This window comes from Grammomys surdaster, unplaced genomic scaffold (assembly GCF_004785775.1).
Source record: "Grammomys surdaster isolate TR1022 unplaced genomic scaffold, NIH_TR_1.0 1036, whole genome shotgun sequence".
Taxonomy (NCBI): domain Eukaryota; kingdom Metazoa; phylum Chordata; class Mammalia; order Rodentia; family Muridae; genus Grammomys; species Grammomys surdaster.
In genome coordinates, this window is record NW_021605455.1 from 3,590,404 (window position 1) to 3,617,312 (window position 26,909).

Consider the following 26,909-nt stretch of genomic DNA (forward strand, 5'->3'; position numbering starts at 1 on the left):
TGGGTCCAAATCTACCAAGTTATATTCCTAACATCCACTAGCCATACATATAATGAATTACTTCTCTACTTGCACTTGCACAGCCTGTGTGGAGTTGTTTTCTGGGAAAACAACCTTTTTTTTCCCCCTGAACTGCCCCCCCCCCCGGGCTTAATTATTTACACACTCAGGTTCATTTGCTTTGATTAGCTTTATTAATGTCACAACTTCAGTACTCAAATGTGAGCCAAGCTTTGGCCTTTACAACAGGCTTAGGTTAATACTGTCTGAAAACAAGGAGCCTCCAAAATTACAGTGGCTCCAACAAGGGTTCTCTGCACCTGCTTCATGCTCCAGTACCTTTCCTGGATGCTGTGCAGAAGGAGTCTCTATCCCTTGGAGAACTCTGGTGCATGTGAGTACATGCATATCTATTTACAAGTGCATTCATTCTCCAGAGCCTAGCTCAATTCTAATGAATATACCCACGCAGTCAAAGGAGGAATATATTCTGCAAATTAATACCACAAAGTGGAGTTCCAGGTTTAAGGACCAGTTTTCTTAGTGTAAACTTGCCTATTACTATTTGCTCTCAGACAGGAAGGATACTTAACCCATAGGACCTCAATTAGTCATTTTTAATTTCAGAAAGTTAAACTAGGTTTGCACTTACCAAAACATCTTTTGTGTAGCATTAATATTGTTGACATGCTAGTAGATTAATTTTGGAAACTAAGAGTTTTGTAGGTCAGTAACTTGGGAAAAGTGATGTCCTATGTAGAATAAAACACATCTTTCATTCCTGTTGAGTGCTATGTTGTGGTTATCATAGTTTTAAAAACTGCATTTAATATTCAAACTGCTTCAAAGGGTACAGTGCATTCTACTCGGGGTGCTGGACTTGAATTAGTTTCGGGGCTTTTACACTTAAACTTCAAAAACTCAACGAATCATTTCAGCAGTTTTAAAATGATTGGGCTAATAACATGAGAAAATATGAAAATGTCATAAATCAATTTATCTCTGTGTAAGGTAATTGATTAGACTTAACTCCAAAATCCAAACCGGTAAACAGTATGTGGCTAACAAATGGCCTCAGAGATGAGATTGGGAACTGTCCCAAGATACACAGTGTTCACGGGGCCACATCCCCCAGGCCTTTTTGGTGATTTTTTTTTTTTGAGTGCAGATTGAATCTTAGGGTCAGAGTAGCAAAAGCACTAAAGGGAAAGTTTCTGTCCTTGCATCTGAAGATTTCCAATTATTATTTTTACCCGTTATAACCTTGTGGTATTGATAACAGGGCCACAGGAGACATAGCTAAGCAGATACTGCTCAAATCAGATTTCAAAACGTGACTTTGAGAGGGACACAGGCTCACACAGATGAAGACAACAGTAATTTTAATTCTGAGGAGAGTCACTCAAATATTCTAACTCAGGCGCCTTTTCCCATGACTTTCCATTTCTTCATGTAGTACATTTGGTGTGTGCATGCGTGGAAAGTAAGTTTGTAAACTGGCCCTGTTCCATGGGACTGGTCTGCTCTGGACTCGTTTGTCTTGTTCTTAACACTGCAGAAGGGATTGGACATTCTTTTATCTCTACAAACCAGGTGCCATCCTATTATTTATCTATCTCTGTCTCTCTCTGTCTCTGTCTGTCTGTCTGTCTGTCTGTCTGTCTCTCTCTCTCTCTCTCTCTGTGTGTGTGTGTGTGTGTGTGTGTGACTGTTTGTCTGTCTGTCTGGATTGTTTGGTTTTTGTTTGTATATTTAGCTAGTTTTCCTCCATTTGATGTGCCCATGAAGGCACATTAGGTACCTGTGGCGGCCTCCCATATCTGAAACAGAGAGCCTCATTGGCCATTAATATAAATCCTCAATATGATTCATATGTGAAAACAACATATTATGCCAGAGTAGGACGAGTGACAGGAATCATATGTGATATGTTCTGAGCGAGTAATCCTTCCTCTGCTTCCCTCCTGTTGCCCGGCAGTTCTGGAGTCCTCCTTCACTGCACTCAGCTTCTTTCTTCTTTCTGCTACTCCGCAGCTCAGCCTGTTTTCCAACTCAGTCTCTTCGCTGGCATGATTATTGTATCCTAGGTGGTCTTCTTGCCTCCTAGCCCTTTGCTCTGAGTAGTACTTGATCTTTAGGGAGAGATATTTAGCTAAAGCAATGCCATTTTAAAATGCCCATGGGGCAGAGTCAGTACATAGCCAGTGGGGGAAGGTACAGACAGGTAAAGGAAGCTTTTTGTAGTCATTTGGTTTAATAAGTGTATATTCAGCATCAAATCCATTTCAATGTCCTCTCCTATCTCCATGTGGCCTTCTCCCCGTAAGCCCTGGAAGGCAACAGCTTGGGTCACAAAAATCTCCATATATACATTGTGTACATGCTTAATAACTGGTCAGAGTGCTAACCTTTCACGTTTTCCAGGGGTCAGGTATTATGCTACAATGTTGTAAGCAAACAGACCAGAGGAGGTGTCAATTACTATAGTTCCCATCTTTGATCACAAGGAAATGAGCTGACACTGGGTGGTCACATTCATCTTCCCAAACCCTTCTGGGTTGATCTTTTGATCAGTTCCTCTCTGTCTCTTTCCTTTCAGTGATAGCACAATAGCTTAAATCAGAAGGAGCCCATCACAGTCAGTATTGAGTGTCTGAGATGATCTTCTGGAGTTGCATACATACATACGTACATATATACATATAATTTAAAAACATACAAAACAACCCGAGAAGTACTATTTCTTGACTCAAGGACAGAATCTGACTCAGAGCATCAACTAGCCTATTTGATGGAAGCGGCCATGATTTGGGATATTTCCAGGTGCAGCTAAGCCTGAGGCTGTACAGATGTGCCTGTTGTAGTAACTCCTGAAGGAAAGCCATTTGGGCAGAACAGAGAGGCCAGCCATAAACAGAAGAAGCAGCGTATGCTGTGGTGGAGGTTGATCTTCATTGAAATTCATTTTTCCAAATAACCACAGTGTTGTGAAGGGTTGGGTAAAACTTCCTGGGGGAGAGAGTTATTAAGTCACAGCTTCACAAAGTCAGTACTTGGTAGAGGAGGGATAGATGGGGTTTCATATAGAATGTCAAATGCAGGTTCCAGTCAGTCAGTTAGCCATGCCTGCTTTTCTTGGGACCATCTCTCTAACAAGCTGCCAGCAGCACAGATGCCAAAGGGACCAACCTACAGTCCGTACTCTATTTGAATAAAAGCGATTCTAAATGCTGAGATTTATAACTTCATGGGAAAGGTTTGGGAGGGGAAACAGTTTAAAAGAACATTTTGTGTAGAATTAGGATTCTGCCAACAGTTTGCGGGTTGGATGGGGTACTACGTTCCTAAAGATTAAACGTAACTGAGGGTTTTTCTTCTTCTCTTTTAATACTGAGGAAATATAAATTCCCCCTCATGTCAGAGTCTCAACTCTTCAGACATTTTGCACAATTTTTCCCATTCAAGAGTATTTAACTGAGAGGAAATTTGGACAACTGTACCCCACCCCCCAAACCAAAAGAATTTAGAGATACCGAGTTCAGCTTTCTAACTTAATTTCTGAACTTTCTATTTTTTAATGAGAGAAAGAATTTTAGTGGATCTGAGGAGAAAGCACATGTTTTTGTGATTATGAGATTCTTCTGGTGGTTGGTATTTTGTGAAAATGCCACAGAGCAGCGCCATGAGTTACAGTGCGCATTGAGTGAACCCCCAGCCCTCACTCCCACCAAAAAGAAATGTCAGCAAGAAATGGAAGCAGAGGAGTTATTTTTCTGTTCGCATAGAGCAGACCAACAATTCTGCACTGTGAAAAGACGCTAAGACTGAGAGCCATTTTGAATTTTAAACTTATTCTGTGCATGTCCCCCTAGCATTTATGTTTGATCACAAACAGGTCCCTAAGCTATGCAGATATAGAACTGTAGGATGTTTGGGAACCACCTAAACAACGAAGGTACCACATGACTGTTGGACTTGGCCCTAGACATAGCCGTCACCAATAGTAATTCTACTTAACTGGTCTCTTCTTGCTGATGACACCCAGGAATCTTCCTCCTGCACACACAGAAAGTGACTACTTCTCCAGAAGCTCTAGTAAGGAACAGAGCTTCGGTCGCACCTTGACTTCAGCTCCTGGTGGGGTTTAGGAAAGGACTCAGCAAAGTCCCCCTAGACTTCTGCTCTGTAGAAACTGAAATAGCCTCATATTGCTTTAAGTTGCTAAGTTTTTGGACTTTGTCAAAGCAGAACTGGAAAATGAGCACAAGTCCCATTCCTTTCTTTATGGTTGCCCTATGGCTGGGGTTGCAGATAAATCGGTCCACAAAATGGGAACCGGTGCTCGACACTCTTACTATAACAGACCAAATGCCAAGAGACCAGCAACTTTCCCAAGACATGGGAACTGGGTTTTGCTTGATTATTTCCTATAACTGCATCACCTTGAAGCTTTATCGTTATCATCAGATACAACTGTGGTCCAGCCTCTCCAGGAACTTATGTGTATTCAGAGCAGATTCTGCCTCATCCAGGTGGGAACATAATGGGGAAGGGAAGCTTGCTGTTTCAAAAGGATGCCATCCAAGAGCAGTCTGGTGTGTTGTGTTTTCTCTGCTTAAATATATTATCCAAGATGAAAATGAAAGGGGACAAAGATATTGACATCTAGGAGCCAAGCAATGTATGCGTGGTGGTGGTGGGGACCCTATGTGTGTTCTACCTTTATTTGGCACTCAATGTAGATATTAATAGTTTCACTTTTAAGAGAAGGAAAAGGTGTCCTGGAGAGGCTCCCTGGCCAAAGTTCATGAGATTGGAAGAGGTGGTGTTGTCAGGAGGTTAGTATACACATCAACATCTTGAACTCTTGGGATTTTCTTGCTGGATTAGTTTGCCTTTGAAGCTGAAAAATTTGTTTTTAAGCAATTGCTTCTCAGAGTGGATGCCAGTTTGCAAAGAAGGGCTCAGTCAGCTGGTCAGTGACATCTGTTCTCAGCATCAACTCAGCCACACAGATCAGAGCACCGTCTGATCCTGATCACCCAGATTTGATGTGGGTGAGCAGATACATCTCTTTGTAACAAAAATGTAAACAACACAAAGCTAAGTGCAAATAAACAACAAAGTAAAAAGGAAAGCCTTAGTCGCATCGGAGAAGCAGGAGGTGCTGGGCTAGCTTAGGACAGTTGGAGGTGTGGTTGGGAAGGCAGGTGAAAATGTAGCCATTAGACAGGAAGAAGGCCAGCAGAGCCTGGAGACTCAGATGGAGGAAGGGATAATAGCACACAGAGGAGTTTTAACCGGACTCCCAGAAAAAGAATGAGTTGAAAATTACTAGGAGACAAAGCAAGACCTGTGTGGGGAGACCACAAAGAGTCTTTTAAGACCCAGAATTTGGACTTGACACAACAGGAATTGATATTTCCACACCTGGCATCAATTATTCATGTAACTACAGCTGGCTTCAGAGATGTTCTCTGAAAAACTACTATAGTTTTCTTTTTATACTTAAATAATTTATATATTTTAGTTAGAGTTGTAAGCCAGAAACTGATATAATAGGGCTTGGCTCTGTGTTATTCCAAAGAACAAAATGCATACCTCGATTACAGAGGTATTTTTCAGGATCCGCAAATCCCAACTGTTGCCTCAGGGAAGGTGAGTCCATATGAATGTTTTGGTTCAGGGTTCTTGATGGCTTTTGTCTTGTAGTGGAGCTGACACATCAGTCTGGGGATGGCTCATGTAAGAGAATCCATTGCTCAGAGTCTTTGTCCTTGGAACCAAGTCTCAGAAACAGGACTCTTCTCTTTGAGGCAGACATTTGGAAAGCACCTCCTCTCTCATAAGTAATGTGAGGTGGACTTAGAAAAATAACTGAAGCAAAGCTGAAGAGAAAAGCTGACCTGCTGCTTGACCAAATCCTCCGTGACACAGCACTGTCTACAGACATTGAGGACACTTTCTTTGCCTTGTGTCTCACACACTGACTCCAAGTACAGCACACGAAACTGTAACCTAACCATGTGAGGAGGAACTGTGGACAAAGCAGGACCTCCTTCTGAAATGGGAGCTAAGGCTTTCTAACTTCACTTTAGAAATATCTACAGGTGTGTCAGGAAGGAAAATAAGGAAGTGCTACTCATCCCTTTATATTGTAGCCTAAAATTAACAGCCAGTGCCTTCCCTCTGGTGACAACATTGACTGATGGGAATAGTTATGACTAGCTAGGTATCTCTCTCTCTCTCTCTCTCTCTCTCTCTGTCTCTCTCTGTGTGTGTTTGCTCATGTGCATGTGTATACATTGGTCTGTGTCTGTAATTATGTGTGTACATGTGTATGTATATATCTAAATAAAATGGAGATAGCATTTGTAACTGACACTGCCTGGATTTTTCAACATTGTCCCATTCTGTTATGAAAAAAACCAACTCATACTTAGTGACTCTTAGGAAAGTATTTTGGCAACTGTCTCTAGTCCTGAGTAATTTATCCCCTTGTGGATTCCTGTCTTGGCACTGTAAGTCTTATGATGACTTTAGCTAAGCAGGAAAATTTGGAAATCTGATGGCTGCATGTCCAATGGCTGCTGCATTTATTTTTAAAATGTATTCTCTGTGTGAGTAGTGACAACATGCAGAAGGAATGGTTATCACAGTCTAATATGAAGAGGCATTTAGGAGAAAACTTAAAAGAACAGACAAAGTAGTGATAAGAAGAGAGGACAAACAAAGAGAGAATGGAGGGGAAGGTGGTTTATTGTAACTTCAATTGGGGAGTGGGAGAAAAAGCATATGGGGAAAGAATGCAGAGTGATGATTACCTTGGGTTGGGGACCAGTTTGTAAACACTATCACAGAGCCTGTTGGGGCAGTGGGACTATAGAGAGCATACCGTTTTCTTTTTAGGCACTTCCATCTCATTTCAAGGATAAGAAGTTCCCTCTTCTTATTCTTTACTAATAAGACTCTTAAATTTAATAGAATAAAACAATAAAAATGTTCCAGTTTACCAGTTTTGAGACACAGCCCTAACTCTGTATGGTCCTTAGTGAGTTGCTGTGTTTCCCTACAATCCTCTCAGAGGCCACATTTTTTAGGTGCATTAGATACCCTCAAGCCAAATGCTTCTGGGCAGAGAATTCATCAGTGTTTTTTGCTGTTGGAAAAAAAAAAAACAGTACTTAGTACTAACAGGGTATGAGATTAGATGACAGACTACTACAAACCTGTAGGGTTAAGACAATGTCTCTCAAAGGCTGAAAATGTGTCCTTTATGTAATTATTGCTACAAAACGATCCAAGACATATGCCTTACACATATTAGACAGTTGTTTCTTTGGGATAGGACTGAAATCAATGTGAAAGAAAATAAAGCAAAATAAAGAATTATATCCAATAAGAGAAATGCTTTTGCCTTTTTGGTCTTATCTGTAATAAGAAATACGATAAGGAAACGTGAATCAATCCTAATATATGGCAGACATTTAAAAATGGAGAGAGTTTTTTCCTCTAACAATTTTGACTTTGATGTGTAGTCCCAGACCCAGGGCTCCCCTCAGGAACCTTTCTTCTTCTCCTTGTTAGCTTTCTCTTCTTTGTAGGCACACTAGTCTATACTCCTCCACTAGCAGGGAACCATTCCTTAACAATGCATATTTAAGTACTAGTTTCTATGTTTTAGAATGAGGTGAGAAAGGACTTTCTCATTCTCCTCTGGGTCCACTTTGTTAGTCTCAGGTTGTCCACATACTACCCAAAGTCTCTGTCTTCATACGGGTTAAAAACACCACATCCAACAACAGTCTTCTTATGTTCTGAGCTTAGCTCATCCTAGGTTCAAAGTGCTACCTTCACATCAGAAATATTTTTTTAGTAAAAACCCAGTGTCTTTTGGCTAGGAGATTATTCCAGCTTCCAAGATCTGTTCCGTTGTCAAGATCTCCAGAGGGCTAAGTCAGAAGCTGAGTCACATTATTGACCTTGTCAAAGATTTAAGAAGTAAAATGATGTTGGGAAATTTCATGAAACCTGGGTTACTTTTCTGTGTAGCTCTGGCCCAGAGACACTGGGTTCTGATTCTTCCATCTGCCAAGTGGGAAAGCAACAATGTTCTGCATGCCTCAGCGAATACTAAAGATTGAACAAATGGAAGGTTTTTAAAAAGTATAGCAACCTATTCAGACATGTGACAGTGGAAGACTTTCCTCCCAGTGTGAGGATCTCCAAATTCTCCATCAACAGAGACAGTGACAATTCTAATTGACTCCTCACCCACCTTTTACATCTCCTGTTCTCTGGGCCAGAGTGGGGAGCTACAGCCCAGGCCCCTAGTGTACCTTGTCCCACTACTGACCCACCATTACCCATAATGTCTTCTTCTTGATATACCTCATATTGAATCCTTATGCAATAGTACAAACACCACTATTAACTAGCTTTCAACCACATGTTTTATTTTCTTAAGGAATGCATCAGGCATCTTTTTCTAGTCATTGAACATATGAACTCCCATTATCCTAACCACTCTGTATGTGTGTCTGTATTCACCGTCTCTGTGTCTTAGTCCTTGAGGATAGGCATGTTTCCTGGTACTTCATCATTTCCGGTAGCCCTTTGCACCAAGTCAACAGGTCTTAGGCTCATTACTGTTTAATTGTATCTTTTCTTCATTGATGATACAGTTGTACCTTCTACTTTTGAAACCATGTCACTTAAAAATCCATCCTCATCTAGCTGCAAATTTTAATCTAACTGGGTACCTTCCTGCAACCTAGCCTGTCTCCTTAACTGCGCTGTCCATCCAGTGATGCTGTTGTGAGATTCTTCCACTGTGTACTACTATCTTAGATTCAGCATTTTATCTTTCACTGAATGTATCGTTACTTTCGATTCTGGAGTTCTACACTTGTCATCGTCCAATGAGTCAGTTTAGCTTTCACTTGGTCTGTGTTATATAATATATATCATGTGTATGCATACATGTGTGTACGTATGCATGTATGTATGTATAAATGGTCACTTCTCACCCTTGCATTTTATATTTTTCTGTCTTCCCTAATTGTTCTTGTCACTAAACTATGTGTTGAATGAATGAACAGTTTAAAATTATTTTTATTTTACAATTTTTTTGAAACATGTAGCCCAGGCTAGTTTCAAACTCACTATGTGGTCAAAGATGTCTATAAACTCCCATCTCTACTTCCCAAATATTCAGATTTCAGGGACATGCCACCAAAACAATTTTGAAGTGATTTTAAATGTGTGAATATACTTTACACAGTAGCAGTCATCTCTGGAGGACTGTGATAAGGCTTTGAACATATAAAACATTCAGGGAAAGATACATTTATTTGAATTCATGGAAACTGGGAGTGTCCCTCCATGTCCCATAGTATCATAGCTGGTTTCCATGGCAGCATAAATAAAAGGTTTTGGAAGTTTTCTAATAGACATTTTCATGTTCCAAAGTGCCAGTGTTACTCTGTTTCTTTTTCTGTTCTAGAACCTTGCAGTTCTATTGCCTACATGGTAAGTGGAATAACAGAGAAGAAGACATAGTGTAAGGTTTCCAAAGTTACTTATGCCCGGGGAAAACAGTTATATAACTACTCACTTATTAACTTTGCCACCTCACCTGGATTCGGTACACAGCCTACCAAACCACAAACGTATAAGTGCCTAATACATAACTACAAACTTTTCTCTTGCTTTCAGTATGTTCACACAAACCTGCATCTAGTCACCAAGTCTGGGAGCTCTGAGCTTCCAGCTCTACGTGCCATTTCTTAGACTGTCTTCTTGGAACCCTTGGCTTCCCGATACAAGTGTTGTATTCTTCCTTTCATCTTCTCTGATTTCTTTTATTCCATCTCTCTTCTCAATGTGTCCTCTCTTCCATCTGCTCCTTTATCCACCACGATTCTCTTCTTTGGTTAATACTGAGCTCTGTGATGTACTGACAATCTCTGACGTAAGAGTTGCTTCAATGAGTCACAAGAATCACTACTTTCTCTAGTTTGGTTCAAGTGCCATGAGTCTCCTAATTGCATGGAACCAAAATATTAGAATGTTCCTTGACTTTAGTTAGAAGGATAAAATGAGGGCCTGAAGACTTGGCCCAGAGGTTCAGGGTCTTTGTTGCCTTGGAGAGGAACTGGGTTCTGTTTTCAGGACCCACAAGATAGATTTCAGCCATCTGTAACTCTCATATCATGGGACCCAATGCCCTCTTCTCGCTTCCATGGACACCAAACGTGCCAGTAGAATACATACATATATGTAGGCAAAACACTTATACACATAAAATATTTAGAAAAGAGAAAAATGAGTCAACAATGCTCTTTGGTGATGTGTTTGTATGAACACCAGTTTGCATAGTGATGTCGTTGTTATATTTGTCATCTGTGATTGAGGGTAATGTGGAAGATATCATCCAAACACTTAAGGGATTACCAACCAATCAATGGCAGCAGTGCATGGACTGCGCAAATTTAGTGAGGACAGGTCTGGGAGAAGGGTCAAGAAAGACAAGAAATGTAATAAATTTTACATGATTAAAAAGTAGTTCCCCACTGTAGATACTTAATTAAATACGACCCTCTAAATGTGGAAAAAGAGTCCTTAAAAGATAATCACACAATCCTTTGTTAATCTATTTTCTATGATTCCTGAACTTCAGATCTAAGCCTCAGTGGAACAACTAATGATAATTTCCCAATATTCTCTTGCCAAATCTTTTTATAGATGGCTCCCTTTTGATAGCACACTTCCTGCCCACTTCCCAGAACATCCTCACCATCTCCTTTCCCCAGATATCTCATTTATTTCTTCAAGACTATTGTATAGTAATTTCCACTTAATTCTTCCATTAGAGTCAAGCTCCTTAAGATACAGAATGTTCTAAAGCAGTAGTTCTCATTGATAGGTCACAAAACTTTTGGGAGTCAAACAACCCTTTCACAAGGATCACCTAAGACCACCAGAAAACATATTTACATTACAATTCATAACAGTACAAAATTGTAGTTATGAAGTAGGAAAAAGGGTAATTCTATGGTTTGGGTTACCACAATCTGAGGAACTGTATTAAAGGGTCACACTATTAGGGAGGTTGAGATCTAAAGGTAGATGAAACATCCCATCATGCAGAGAAGCTTCTTAAACTTGGGAAACAGACATTCAGAAGCTTCAGAAACTGATCAGGTTCATCAGGTCCCTCCCTCCCCAAGCTTGTATAAATAGTGAGGACTGCTGAGACACCCTCAGACCAGGAACAATTTCTGGAAGAGACAGGGATGAGTTTAGCTCTCTGGAAGAGGCTCAAACTGAACTCACCTGCCTAGAAAACAGATACTTGTTGAGTCACAGTGTATTCCAGGTTTCCAGCTTTATGAGACACTACCAAATCTGGGGTGGGCTTTGTTGATGCAGCTTTCTTTGAGTCCTTTCTACTCCTTAAACTAACCTCCCACCCATAATCTTTAATGTAACACCAATAAATCTCATCGACTGGATCACCACCGACATTGGATTTTGGTGATAGTCTTAGTTCTGTCTATTCTTGGTCTCCTCAGTACACTGAATAGATGTATTTGTTCACATATCTCCAGGAATACTACCACACAACAAAATCCATCAATATGGGAAAGACTATAAAGAAATATGGTTGCCTCCTATTTCTCCTCTAGTGAGAGCATGGAGTTGGCTTACCGCACATGGACAGGTCTGTTTTGATATTTTATTTATCTGTGCCTTTCTTGTGGCCCTTTGAGTTTGCTTTACAACATGGTGAATTAAGGTTGCTTTCTCTTTCTCTTGTAGAGGCATCTCCTGACTTATAAACCCATGGTAGCAAAAAAATCTGCCTAGAACAATACCAAGACTTACAGTGCATTCTTGATACTACATACATACGTTTTTCTTGTCTTTGTCATTTTCTCCTAGATTTAGTCAATCTGTATTAAGTGCTAAGTCTCTCAATGCTAGAGCACAGTCCTAGCATGCATTCAACTGCTTGTTCATGCACACAATGAAAAGATCCTTTTCTGCCTCTTCTCTTCATAATGACAGACCTGTCTTTGAAAGGCACACTGTACTGATTTCTCTAGTAAGCATAGGCTCCATGTGGGTTTAGTGCCATCTCTATAGCTATTATAACTTCTCTATATCCACACATGGGCCTGTGTAATTCCCTAATCCCACAGACCTATGCATAAAACTTCTACCAGGATAGAAGGGTGTTTGCCAACTGTGGGAAGAGAAATAGCCTGGGAACATCATGCTCTAAAGGCATAACCGCCTAATTTCTGTGCTGGGAAAGAGATGCTATGTATCTATGTTTTCTTTTGTTTTTTTTTTTCATTTGAAAAATCATTCCTGGTGAGTTATATTACAATATTTAATTTTATTAATTCATGGCTTCCAACTAGGAGAGACTTTGGGATGCTAACCATGTGCAATGGTTAAGACATGAAAAAGAAACAAAATGACTTTCTTAAGTGTTGCTTCTGCTTTGACACATGGGTTCATTGAGATGACCTGGGACCAAGCAATTGCCAATGATGGATGCTTTCCATCCAGAGCGGGTTACAAAGAAAACATCCAAAAATCTCTCCATTTTCCATTTATCCTCTTCAGTCTCTTCCTTTCTTCTTTCCTCTGCATAATGTTAACCCTTCCCACCAACACTGAATTCTTTAAATAATAAGACACATGTCACTGGATAAAGATACTTATCCTTTTAAGTCTGTACACTAAAAGTGAAGCTAAGTGTTTAATCTACATTGTTAAGATTTTAAAATTCAGACTCTAAACATTCTCTTAATGTCCCCAAATAATTAGTCACATTAGCACTCCAGTCTTTTGTTTCTAGAAGGGTGACTGTGGCTTGAGCCTGCACCAGGAGCAAGCTCAATTTTAGTGACAGTCACAGAGCAGGAGTGTTACGTTTTCGTAAAGGTGAGGCCAAATGCCCAATGAGTTGACCCTCACAGATTAAATCATGGACTGTAGGAACCTGTTACAAAGCTCCATTGAAGAGATGATGCTGTGACCAGCATTTTAGCATTTGTTCTCTTTCAAGTTGCCCATTGTTAAGTTTGTGTCCATATTCAAACTCTGTTGTAACAGAGTTGGTGCTTTTAGAAATCCTAGACTCAAGTTTAGTCAGAACATTTATTATTGTAGACCCACATGAGAACAAATATAAATTAGTACCTCCCATCTGAGGTACAAGGCAGCTAGTACCGAATTAATCTTGCATCTCTTCTTACATGTTTTGCTTGGATTAACATAACATAGATTATACTCCACCCATTTTCCATTTAAGACTGTCTTTTCTCATGATCTGAGTTTTTCCTCTCATCAGCTACCTCCTTCCTTTCCCTCCCTTTTCACAGTCTTCACATGCTTCTTCTGTAAAACTTTCACAACATCTCATCCACGTGGCTAGCTCCTTCTTCTGAATAACTGCTTACAGTTGGGGTGGGGGGAGTTGTTGCTTTTGGCATGGGTATCTCTGTCATGCTGATGACTGACAGCAGATTCTGCCTCCTCAAATGCCCTGCAGTGCTGATAAGAGGAGCTGGCAAAGGGCAAGACAGAAGCCACCAGAAGTGGGGTGGGCCAGGCTCCAGGGGATCTGGTTACCTACACGGCAGAGTTCTGATATCTGAGTGGTGAACTCAGGATTAATTCTCAACCTCCATTCATCACAATGCAGGTGTTTGACATTTGGACATGAGGGCTGGCTTCCTTGTCTAATTATGGCACTGAACTAAGAGGTACCATATGCAAATAGACTCCTGTTATTGGTTTTCCATTATTTGAGAAGAGCCTGGACTGCAGGTTCATTTGTGATATCTCATACGTGGCAGAGTTTTAGGTCAAAATATGCAATGATTGCTTCCAGGAAATCTGAAGAAGAAGAAGATCATCAGTCACAGAGGAGACATCACCCAACACCTATGGGGATTTGGCTTTGGGGGTAGGGGTATCATTCTGACTATGCATTGTCAACTCTGGACAGGTTTGCTCTTTTGGAAGCCTGTGCATGTGGTGGTGGTGGGGGGGAGAGTGATGCCTGGTGACAGGGAGCTTCAAATAATGCTGATAAGTACGAATCTGAAACTATCCCTTTCCATTATTTATACACGTTTGGCACAAAACAAGCATTTTAGAAAATGGCGATTTAGCAGATGGTATGAATCCAGAAAATAAGTCAAAAAAGTCACTGCCTCCTGAGAGAGAAGACAGGGAACAATAAAAGAAGGAGAACTAGGAAGGACCCTGCACAGGATGGTAAGGGAGCTGATGAGACAATGCAATCATTGGCAGGGCCAGGGAGTGCGGGATGAAGAATTTGCCAGGCAGGAAGGATGAAATGGCGTGTGCAATTGCTGCCTTTGCTAAGTGGGCTCTCTAATTTCTTTCTCCAGAATGGTAATGACTTACATTTATACGGCGCCTTTCATCAGCTCTGATCTCAGGGAGGGTGCAAGGCCCCCTCTCCACTAAGCTCCTAAATCTGGTCTCCAGTAGGTTATAGAATGACATCTATAGAGCAGCCATATCTATTTTAGGGAAAAATAGCTCATGTGAAATCCAGAGATGAAGGAAGTGAATCCAGCATGGAATAACAAAGGGCGCAGGAAGAGACACCATGGAAAATCCAGGTGCTCATTTCCCTTCATGAGTGTTAATGTTGTCCAACTCAACCAGAACCTCCACTTGGATGCAGTTTCTGGAAGCTTCCAATGGCTTCAGTAAACTTTCTGTCACTTTACCTGCTTATTTTTTCAACGAACTTCATGGTTTTTGAAAAATTCCATTTTAAGGAAGATGCCCTCCAGAAAGTTCTGACAGACTCTGACACTGGGTTCTAAGTATAGCCAAGGACATTTTTTGCCTAAATGGTTTTTGGCTGCAGAATTATAGAGGACATGCAGGACACAGGCATTGGTAGGTCAAAGGGTGAAAGGGAGGGGCTATTCAACAAGATGAGAAGAGACATCAAGTAAAATTCACTCAGACACAAAAGCCATCAGTGATTATGATCCATTAATAAGCTGGGGGTGGGATTAGTCAAATAAAATAGACACTGACACAAAGCAGTGGTGAGAATCCTCAGAAAATGGGAAGTCAGATAGGAGAGAAGCTCACACATTCTTGAGTTATTTTCACCTTGTGTTTAAATGGGGACAATGAGGGTCCCTTCTTCTCGAGTTGGGGACTGAGTAAAAGAACATATCCTTTCCTTCATTGCTTTCTTCTGCAAATGTCACATGACCATTTGTCAGTGACACCTTAGCGAAGGGTATGTATGTCACTGGAGGATGGATTAGATTCAGGACAGCAAATTGCATGTTTGGATACTCAGGAAATAGGACCTGTGTTCTGGACTTGCCCTTGATCAGTGTATGAGCTGTAGCTGAACTTCAGTGCAGGAGACAAAGGCTAAGCTTGTTTGACTTATAAACCAGACAACTGTGTGAACATAGACAGATCATTGGCTTTCTTTGAGTACTGTGTTTGGATTTGTCATTGAAAAACAATAATACAAGATGAACATATCTATCTGAAAATCCAGAATCTGATATACCCCAAAAGCTAAAACATTTTAGACATCAATATGACATAATGAAGCAGGAGGAGGGGGGATGGGATCGGGGGTTCCTGGGTGGGGGATAGGGGAAATGGGGTAAGGGAATAACATTTGAAATGTAAATAAAATATCCAATAAAAAAAGAAAAATCCCATATTATAAATTTTATTTCCCACCAAAAGCACATTTAAAAGATCATATAAAATTATGATCAGGCTGTGTGTGTATGCTACATATGAAATATAAATGAATTTTGTGTTTAGACCCTGGTCTTATCCCCAAGATGTCTCATTATATAAATGCAAATATTTGAAAATAAAGAAATCTGAAATTTAAAATAGTTCTGGCCTTCAAGTGCTTTGGATAAACAACACTCAATGTGTATCGATAGGTTAGGTCTGCAGAAAGCATATTAGGAAGGAATAGATGAAATATAATCTCAGGCACTCAAACACACTACCCATGTTTTTGGCCCTCTTCTTTGAGTGACAGATGGATAGATAATACCCAAGAAACAGGAATGCCAAGCTTTAGACCAACAAGTAATTCATAAAGGAACTGAGCTTAATACCTAGTTCTTCTACTGAAGCTCTGCTCGCTTTCAAAATGTTGGCAGGATGGCTGTTTCTTTCTCTCTCATATGGCTGTCTGAATATCACATGGGGATATAGACAAGAGGTAGAGAGGATTTTGAATAAAGGAATAGCAACCATATGAATGCAATGCTGTAGTGAGGACACTCCCAGGAGCACTCATAGTATCTGGAGATGAGCCACCACTGAGAAACCATGAGAATTCATTGAGCACTCAGCAAAAATGTCTGACCACAGAAAAATCTGAATGGAATGTGCTAGGGCAACTGATTTTTACTCCTAGGAATTTTTCCTCTGGTTTATGTACCTTAGATTCTTATAACTTCTTAGCACAACTCTAATATTATTCATTTTAGCTAAATGATGCTTGAAAACATCAAACCAAAAAAACCTCACAAAAACTCTGTCTATGACTAGCTCAGTTAGTGTAGATCAATGCTAACACACCAGCATTTCACAGGCTTCCTCTAGGCTCTTTCAAGAAACCAGGTAACTTCAAAGAAGTCTTTTGAATGAGAAATAGTAAAACCACAGCTACTCTCAGCAGGCAGAATAAATGGGCCATTTGTGGCCTTCACCACTGTCACTAAATCCAGGAGACATAACTACAATCTAATATCTTTCAATAAGAAGACAATGTACTACCATGACAACTCACAAATTACTAACATGACACAATCTTTAGTAGTTTCTAACCGAAACTCATTAGCATAAGAAATAATTCATTCTTTCTGAGTTGACTGTTTTCACAGTCACTATTTGTGGACTCCCCAGGAAGACAGAGAGTGAGTGAGACACCCTAAAGATAAACAGAGATAAAATATTATGTCCATAGCCTTACAGTGTGCAAAGAGACCCTTAAAACCAGGCTTTGGCCAGAGTGTTTCACACCATTTGGGGACAATAGAAACGCAAGATACTCTTTTAGCTTCTTCAATTCCCATTAAAGGAACCTCCAAGGAATGTTGTACTTTTCAGAGTCTTAGCAATTATGTACTATAAGGACAGGGACACCGGGATATGTGTGCCAAATTGTAAAACTGAATGGCAGAAAAAGATTTGTGTGGACAAGGAGGTTAGCAAAGAAAGTCTGCCAGTAACTGGCAGAGAGGGAGATCTTTCTGGAAGCAATGAACATACTCGTTTAGACATCAATGAGTAAAGATCCCAATTTAGTGGGTGTTCTAAACATCACAGGGATGTGGTTCTGTTGTAAAGGAGACACAAAATACCTTCCTCCAAGCCACTTCTCTTAGTACAAGTGATGTTGTGAATGCAGTCAAGGGTTCCGTTTAGGGTCCTGACTGTGCCAGCTTGCTTAATGATAATGATAAAGAACAGATAACATGGTTTAGGGCTGTGGCTTCCTGACTGGCTAGACTTGTGGATTCTCTGATCATTAGCTTCCGTTCACCTTGCGGTAAATTTCTCATCTAAGATTGGTGACTTCTATTGACAAGATGTTACACACACTCAGTGTCATTCTCTTTTAGCCTAGGCATTCTTACGATGTTGTTGGTATTCTATTCAGTTTTAGAGCCTTCAACTCGCAAACTGTACCACAGCATCAGGACCTAATAACATAAGAACAGTGTCTTTAACAAAAACTACAGTAGTAGCCTATATGTCTGTCATTTAGAGTTACTGAGGCTGTCTCTGACATTGGCTTTAGTGAAACAGAAAGACAGGCAAACTATATAAACAGTATATGAAATACACAGCAAATCCAAAAGTGCAAGGGGGGCTATTGGCATTTCACTCCCCCCTTTTTGCAAAACATGTGCCCAGCATGATTAGCCTGAAGACTACAAAGGCCATGACTTCCTTGGCAAGTCCAAGTCTAGAGAAAAAGGTGGTCTTACCTGGAGACATGGAGGACTCATAAGAACCTCTCTCCTTGCGATTCATCTTGAAGGCTTGGATGTCCTTCTCCCTGTACGTCCCAAAGCCTTCAAAGCTCCTCCTCTTACTCCCAACCATGTCACTGTCCCACTTGTCTCCAGAAGGATTCATTTCACTGAACATATCCAGACTCTCTGATCTTGTGCTGTCTCCACTACCGCCAGAGTACCGTTTAGCACACGACTCCACAGGCTCACTGCTCAAGTCACCTTTGTCCTTAGCCTGTGTCCAGTGCTGGGCATCAGAAAGTGACAGTGTAGACAGGGTGTCCACCTCAAAGCTGCTCTTAGAAACCTTGTGGCTGGCCTCACCATGCTGGTGCTTCTGTCTCTCCTTGTGTTTGCCCTTCTCGCTCACCAGTGGGAGCTCTTTGTCTGAACTGCTGAGCCGCTCACTCAGGAGGTGACTGGAGAAGCCTGTGGCTTTGCCTGCAAAGAGACCACTCAGGTTGTCGTGGGTCCCCAAGATTCGGTCTTCTTTGTGCTTATGCTTATGTTTGTGTTTCCTCTTGTGGAGCCGGCTGCTGGACAGAGTGGCCCCGCCCACCTTGGGAGGGTTCAGGGAGGGCTGTATGTCACCAAGGCCCATGCCTACAGTTCCCTGCAAGTGGACTCCGTGCTTGGCTTTATGTTTAGTTGCCCCAGACATCTTTACATGGGAACTCGTGTGGAACTGGGGTGGTGGTACTGTGGGCCTCATGAAGGGAGATGCCGCTCCGAGGGTGTGCGATAGGTACAGAGGAGCTGGATACTGACCATAGTAACCAAGGTTCATCATAGGCATTGATGTGTAAGGCATTCCATAGGGTGCATAGTAACTTCCACTGGGAATAGGGTAGCTGAACCCCTGTAAAAAAGGCACCTTTGTCATGGTGTCATTGGTTTTTGCAGGCCTACCACGCTTCTTCTTTGACTTCAAGTCTGAAGTCCTACGAAGATAGAGCAATGGGTCGTACTGGATATATGGCACCGGGTAATAATGATCAAAGTTGATCCTAAAGATGCTGGGATATGGATTTTCATGGTAAAAAGTGTAGCCCCGGTGGGAGATCCTGAACACTTGAAACTTGGTGATGAGCTCTTCCAGCTCAGCCAGAAACTGCAGATCATCGCGGTTCTGCAGGCTCTTTCGTTTCCTCTTGTGCTTTGGCTTCTTGAGGCTTTCGTGGGCCAGAAAAGTGTCCACAATGAGATGCTTCTGCCGGTGGCCATGCCGGTTCTTTGTGCTGGTGTCAGATGGAATGGCCTCTGGGTTGTCAAGGGAACAGAAGTCGAAAGAGTATCTCCTCCGGGATTCTGAACTCTTCTCTGCTTGGTCGGAGGTGCTGTTGTTGTCCGTCCCAATGCCACTGTCGCTTGGGATGGTCTCCTCACTATGGGACTCACTGACAGGGGACAATGTGATCTCCTTCAGTGAGCCAATCTCGCAAAGATGTGAAGGGGAGTTGGCCATCAGCCGGGGTGGGGAAAGCTTCCAGGTCCCACTGTGGATTCCCTTCTGGGTTTTGGTTGGAAGAGCACTGATGGGCTGGAGGTTCGGCATAGTTTTCAATTCTGAAAAATTGGTTTCAGTGCTGGCGGGGCTCAGGTTGCCATTGGACCCACCTAACTGTGTTGAAAGTGGGTGCACAGCTGCTGGTGAAGAAGCCACAGGTGACTGGAAGCTGGAAGGCACGGCTGGAACGTCCGGCTGGCTAGAGACAGGCCTGGGGTGCTTCATGGCTGTTTTGGGTTCCTCGGACGGGGGTGGCAGCTCTGTTCTCGGCTTCCTGCCCCTCTTCTTGCCAATGTAGATGGTTCCTCTCTTGCTGACGTTAATCTGCTTTCCCAATTTGCTTTCAATAGATGGTGCCCCAGGGCTGGTCTCTGGGGGAGCCTTGGCCTTTAGGGCCACGCTGCTGGAACAGGACAAGATCTGATTTAATATATTTTTTCTCTTGAGCGTCTTCATCTTGTTGATCGTTTTGATGGTCTTCTTATCCAGCACACCAAGCTTTCCAACCTTTTTGTGAAACTTCATCTCACTCATGGGTTTGTCCTCTCCGGGCACTAACTGGGCCAACTTAGCCAGATTGCGCCGCCTCTTTCTTTTCTTGGTGCCGGGAAACTCTCTGCTGATTGGACTGACAGGGCTAGTGGAAGTACCTTCGTGAATCGTCTCCACGGTGAGCAGAGGTTGCTTCTTTGGTCGTCCCCGCTTCTTTTTGACTGGCGTGATCACAGTAAGACTGTCCGTGTTGGTGTATAGAGGGCTGGATGGGGTAATAGGGTAAGCAGATGGTGGCTCCACCATCAGTTTCTCGGCGGTAGCTAAGACTGCCTCTCGAAGCATAGCTGGAGGTTTTGCCTTGCTACACCTCCTCTTTGCAGCAAATTTAGGGTGCTGGATCTCAGGCAGCTTTCCTGATGGAGCGTGCTCTGTGCGCGTTGGTGACGTCATGACTATTGGTGGTTTCCTCTGCTTGGACACACCTCCAGGGACAGTCTTCTCAGTGATTCCACCTGTTTCAAGGCCAACTGAGGGAGACTCATTCTCTATCATCTTACCCAACTTTGGAACTCGAGGGTCTTTCTTACTTCCCTCTGAGTTGGAAAGTATCCTATTAACAACTTCACTGCTCATAGTAATCCCTGAAGTCAGTGCTTTCTCTGGGATGATTTTTTCCACCACAGCTTTAATAGACTGCCTCTTTTTCCTCTTATGGTTGGTTGGATCCAGAGAAGGTGTCTTTATGGGGATAGTAATCCGGACATGACTGGAATCATTTTCCGGATTACTGACGGAACTGATGCTCTGCCGGGTTGGCGATGCCTCTTGAGCATTGTCTGCAGAGTAGGTTTCCCTTTTCCCTTCTGTGGTTTCAAATGCTTTCTGAGCACTCTTAACCCAGTCCAGATCTGAGTTTGGTATGGTTTGGCTTATCGTATCTTTTTTACTGGACTTCTTCTTGCTACTGAGACTGGGTGGTTCTGGGAGTTCCTTTGTACTTCCTCCATCTTGATCTCCTAGTGGCTGGAGTCCATTGCACTCAGCTGAGTTGCTAGGGGTCGCTGGGGAGCTGTGGCTGCTGGGGGATGGCACCACACTTCCCAAGAGCAGGTCTTTGCTGCTGCTGGACAACTGACTCCAGGTACTGCCTGTACTGCTTTTCTTACTCTGGGCCTTTGCAAAAGAAGCCACGGGTTCAAGAGCTGGGATCTTGCTGGTGCTTGCAGTGTCTCTGCCAGACTCTGGACTGATGAAGCAATTCTGAGTAGCTGGTCCACTGTCAGAGTTGGAGGACCAGTCCATGTGGCTCTGGCTGCTGCTTTTTTGCTGGTGCTTTGGTTTTAAGGTGTCACTGGTGAAGCCCTGGGAGAGACCTGGGTCATATTGAAGTGTTGAGTGTTTCTGGGGCCTCTCATATGCCTGTGAGTGGAGAAAGTGGAAAGGAAAAGAAAGATAAACAAAGATTATCAGGTTGGAACTTCCTTACGTTTATTGTCTAACAGCTTAATTGTTTTAAAATTTGAAATACATGATTATGCTCATATTTTCCTGAATTTTAGAATATTTTAGGGAGAAAGAGAGGAGTTTTTCTCGATTATGGTACTAAAGATACATGACCCTGGACTTAAACATTAGCAAGAGTGTTCTAATTGCTCTTTCCCCTCTAAAGAATGTGGTTGATTGTAGTCTGAGAAGAACTGCATGAAGAAAGGTGGGAGTAACCCCAAGACCTCTGAGCTCAATGATTAGAATCTTATGAGGAAGAAACTTACACTTAAGCAGTGGAGAATCCTGCCTGATTCAGCAAAGCCAGTAAGAGCTTGAACTCCCCAACTTGTGTTCATCTGCCTAATTCAGGCTGCCTTTTACTTACTCCAGCCTCTGCTCAGAGGTCTCCCATTCTCCTGTGATTCCCTGTTTAATGCAGTGTGGACTGCACACTATAGAGCTCAGTATTTTTGTATGCAAGCACCACTAAGTTCTTTGGGAGAAAACGGCCCATGTCCAGGACATGCAGAAGACACACAAGCGAAACACGTAGGAACCATCCACATCTTTGTCTCTGGGCATGCTGCTGTGGTTGACGGGCTAGCCCGCTGCAGGATCCTTGAGCCTATGTTAAACAGTTACTACTCTTTGAGGAACGTCTCCAAAGGAAGCTTGACTTTTATGAACAAATGTACTGAGAACAAATTGTGATCCGTCAAAATCACCTTCCTGTACCACAGCATCTGTGCTTCCCATACAAGAATGAGTGAATGTCTCCAACACTTTTCCTAGCACTTCTTCCTAAGAATAGCAAGACGCATCAGAGTCTACAAAACCACAAAGGTATAGAAAGCTCACCAGCACTAGAGATACTAACACCACTTTTAGTTAGAAATGCTCTCACTATTCGAGACATATTCAAGTTTAAAGCTATAGGATTCATACAGAATACAATCCTTTAGGTTCATTCGAAGCTTAATTAGCACATAGTGGTACATTTATAGGAAAGACTAGTTTCTTATTTGTTACAGAAGGGAAGATATTAGTAAATTAAAGAAAACTTCTTATAACATTCACCCTAAGAAAAATATGGTGATTGGTATAGAAAATTTGGCAGGTTTCTCCTGAAACATCTATCCATCCAAGATCTATACATCATCTACTGTCTATCTATCTCATCCATCACCTTATCTACCTTCTATTTTAGCTCCAACATCTGTCTTTGGGGCTATAGAACTAATGCTCCGGTAGAACTCATTTCTGATGATACCCTGAAGAGTCCAGACATACACGACAGAAGCTTTGGAGGTCTTCAATATCTTAATTCAACAGCTTTCTCATCATACTAACTACTGGACTCAGAGGAACATTTTATCACTATGACTTTGTGAAATCATTTTATGTTTATATGACCACATTACATATTCTTTCAAGTGTGATAATCTTTCCAAGTCAAACCAATACACATCCCGGGGTGGGGAGGAGAATGTTATCTTAAAATTTGTCATATTATTGCCATTAGCATCAAAGATATGCAGAATTACCTTGGCACTTGATGCTGTCTATCAGGAATTATTTCTGTGCACATAAGCTATATCCCAGTTCCTATAAAAATGTATGAATTTAAAATGGAGGATAAAATATTAAATGTCACTTTGTCATCTTTTATGAATCAGGGGTCTGCTACTTCACCATGTCAAGAACCCAATATTTTATGTTCCTCTGGGATGCTGTGTAACTTACCTATGGCATTTCTGAGACTAAGATAAAATGAGCTAGGAATATTACTGTCTTCAACCTTAGGCACAACAGGATTTGTGATGATTCTGTCTACTCCACACCCCTGGTTCTTCCATGTCCTCAGAGCTGGACATTAAAGTCCATCCATGAATGAGGCTTTGTGATGAAGTGAGGGCTGGAGACTTGGTCCCTGACTCTTACCACCCGTTCTTTGCTCTAAGAGCTGACCCTTGACATCTATCAGAGTTCACAATTGACATATTTTTCATGCTATATGGTCTTCATCCTAGTGATATCCCTCAAACTTAGAGAAATATCCTGATTTTAGGCTTTCAAGAAACATGCATTCACCTTTGTTGTACCAGCTGTAGCTAATTTCTGTGTGTTTGATTTTGTATGATAATTGAATTACATGCCCACTTCCTTTTCTAGCTTATTACATATCAACAAGGTATCTATCGGGGTGCCTTGGCACACAGCAGGCCCTCAATAAACATTTACCAATTGAATGAAAGAATGTGTGTTTTATTATGGATATTTCATTTTGTCAATGATGGGATTAATGTGCTGAGCGCTGCAATATATTGCTTGCAAACATAGGTACCACTTCAAACACAGTAACACCTGATTCCCCACACTACCTCTTCTGCATGATCCATTGACTTCCATCACTACATCCACCACAGTCCTTGCAGTACCATGTGGTACTTAATCCATATACAGTTCTGTCTCTTCCTCTAAGATTATAAGAATTTTTAGATAAGAGCAAGCAAACAGACAAACAAACTTATTACCTGGTTTTTATATATCTTATAGTTCCCAGAGCTTACTAAAGAGCTAAGTACACAAAGCCAATTAGGACTGTTTGTTGAATAAATAAATAAATAAATAAATAAATAAATAAGAACGACTGGAGAGATGGCTTGGTGGTTAAGAGTTCTTATTGCTCTTATAGAGAACCTGAGTTTAATTCCCAGCACCCAGATCAGGCAGCTTACAACTGCCTGTAACTCCAGCTCCGTGGGATCTGACACCTTCTTCTGGCCTTCACAGGTACTGGTGGGATACACACATAGATTCGCACACTTAAATAGAAAGAAGTACAAAACTAAAAGAAAAAATAACAATCAGCTTAGGTTCCTAGTGAAAAGGCAAAATAGACAGCTACACACAGAAGACAATGCATCATTCATCTCTTGTTTGATGGCTCGTAATGAAACTGGAGTGCTCAAAACCAGTAGGTATTGACCAAACAAAAACACCTCTTTCCCTCAATTTAAGGCCTACATTCCTGATATGTTAACCCCCCCAATGTAATTTGTACTATTAGTTCATTCCCATCTCCTGTCACTTGTTTCCAGTTAGCTCTACTGTGAAGGAGGGTTGTACTTATTAAGAAGGTGGGTTTCAGTCTGATGAGAGTGTTTGGGCCTACACTGTTGTAGCTAGGGACCAGGTGAGGTTCATGTGCTGTTCTGGTCTTACTCTAGGTCACAGTCTGACTCACTGTTCTTACAATTTCATAGCCCAGGTTACCCATCAAGGTGGCATCAGCAATTGAAAGCCAGGATGGACAAAGAGAAGTGAGATATAGGAAGAGGAGAGGGATAGGAGAGGGATAGGAGTGGGATAGGAGTGGGATAGGCGAGGGATAGGCGTGGGATTTTATGCAACTTGCTCCCTGGGGCTGCACAGAAGGGACAAAGAGGGAGGAAGGACCAAGAATGAGCACTGTCTAAAATGTCTAAGAATGAGCCCTCCTATAGTTCTTCTGATAGATATGTGGTGACACCCATGAAATCCCTGTTCCTCATTGGTCAGCCATGATATATGTGCACAATAGCTCCAGTATGTCCTTCACCAAGAACTGAGTTCTTAGTCTACCCATACAGAGAGGGACAAGCACACTGCAAAAAGAAAAAGGAAAATGATTGTTCCTTCCCTCAATCATTTATATAAATCATACACCTTTAAATTCTGTATAAGTCAAGTTTGTTTTTACAAAGCAGTTTATTGGTTTGTTTTTTTTTTAAATGAAACACTTGAGATTTCCTAAACAATGGAAGAAAATGAATACCTGAGCCTGAGCTTATCTGAGGCTAAGCTTTTTTACAAGGAACAAATATGGTATATGGTGAATGGAATCAGAGCATATATATATATATATATATATATATATATATATATATACATACATATATATATATCATAAACAGGCACTCATAGAAATAAATAGAAATAAACTACTCTTTTGGGTCACCTTTGTCCTTGCTGCTTTCTGATATCACCTTTAATATAAATTTACTGTCTGTGAGATATGCTGGTTTACAAGCACAGGGAAATATGAAGCCACTAGGGAATCTTTATCTCTGAATTTGGCACTTGGTGCTTTTCCAGATGTGGTGTTGGATCACTGTATCAGGAGCACTTAAGGTACCAGTTATGAATCCAGATTCCTTGACCCTCTGCATACCCACTAACTCATAGACTCTCTGAGTAGGAGGAAGGGATACGCAGTTTAACAGGCTCCCCAAATAATGTTGATGTACAAATTTATATCCCCATGATCTACTGATTTAACACAGGCTCATCTGTGGTTACTGACATTCACAGCCCTTTGGTGGTAAATATGCAGAGCAAACCACCACAGGCCTGTTAGGATATGCAATTTGGCAACATTGAACATTCCTGTTTTGCTCCATGAACTCTGCAATTTACGTGGTAAGAAACCCCAACACTGTTTCCTATTTCGGGGAAGGATGTGAGTAAGAGTTGCAGAAGGGTCACTGTCTCAGGAGGAGGAGAGCATTACCTTCCCAGAAGGGAGAGCATGCAGGTATTCCTGACCTCCCAGCCTGGGGTTTTTATCCATGCTAATAATCAGAGCTCTGGGGAGTCCTGGAATTCCATTTCTGAGGCTAGAAGCAAGTGCTTAAACTTGAGCAAGAGCTGAGTGTGGGAGACAAGGAACCGAACCACAAACTGTTAGTTTAGACTAAGTGTTGAACATTAGCTCTATGCTAAAAATCACACAGGAAGCCTTATTAGAAACAACATACCTGGGGTCTACCCAGAGCAATTATGTCAACATTCTGGTGGTGAGCCCAAATAACTAGTACTTCCTTCAAAGCTTTCAGGCAATCCCCGTGAGCAGACAGAATTTAGAACCCTGGATCATATCTAAGACAGGGCCTGGCTTAGCCACCAGGGAGACTCAAATATTGCCAGGAGATTCCTATTCCAATGGTTTTCAAATGTGTTTCACCAAATCCTTGAATCTTCCAAAAACATTTTTGAACTGTAGCCAGTGGATTTGGCAACACACACACCAGCCACTTCCTCAAAGAAAAGTCATTTTAGCCTTATGAGCATGGAAGATACCAAGCTGCTATAGAACCTGCTCCAAGCACCACTAATGAGCCAAATACCTTCCTGAAACTGCGGATGGTATATACAGACAAACATCACCGAGTTCCTTGTTTGAATCATGGGTTCAGGGTCTCTGGTTCCACTAGATACAGGATATTTAACAAACTCTTCTTTTAATGTATGCATATTTTTGCATTTTGTGGAGAATCTCCTACAGGTCTACA

At 41.6% G+C, this 26,909-nt stretch overlaps 1 protein-coding gene across 1 annotated transcript in view; it reads right to left on the reverse strand.

The window, feature by feature from the left end:
• Setbp1 (SET binding protein 1) overlaps positions 1-26,909 on the reverse strand; it is a 331,687-nt gene that overhangs the window by 91,858 nt on the left and 212,920 nt on the right. The window contains exon 3 of the mRNA XM_028783226.1: positions 18,060-21,507. Within this exon, the coding sequence (XP_028639059.1) occupies positions 18,060-21,507 (3,448 nt within the window). The remainder of the gene's footprint in view (positions 1-18,059; positions 21,508-26,909) is intronic.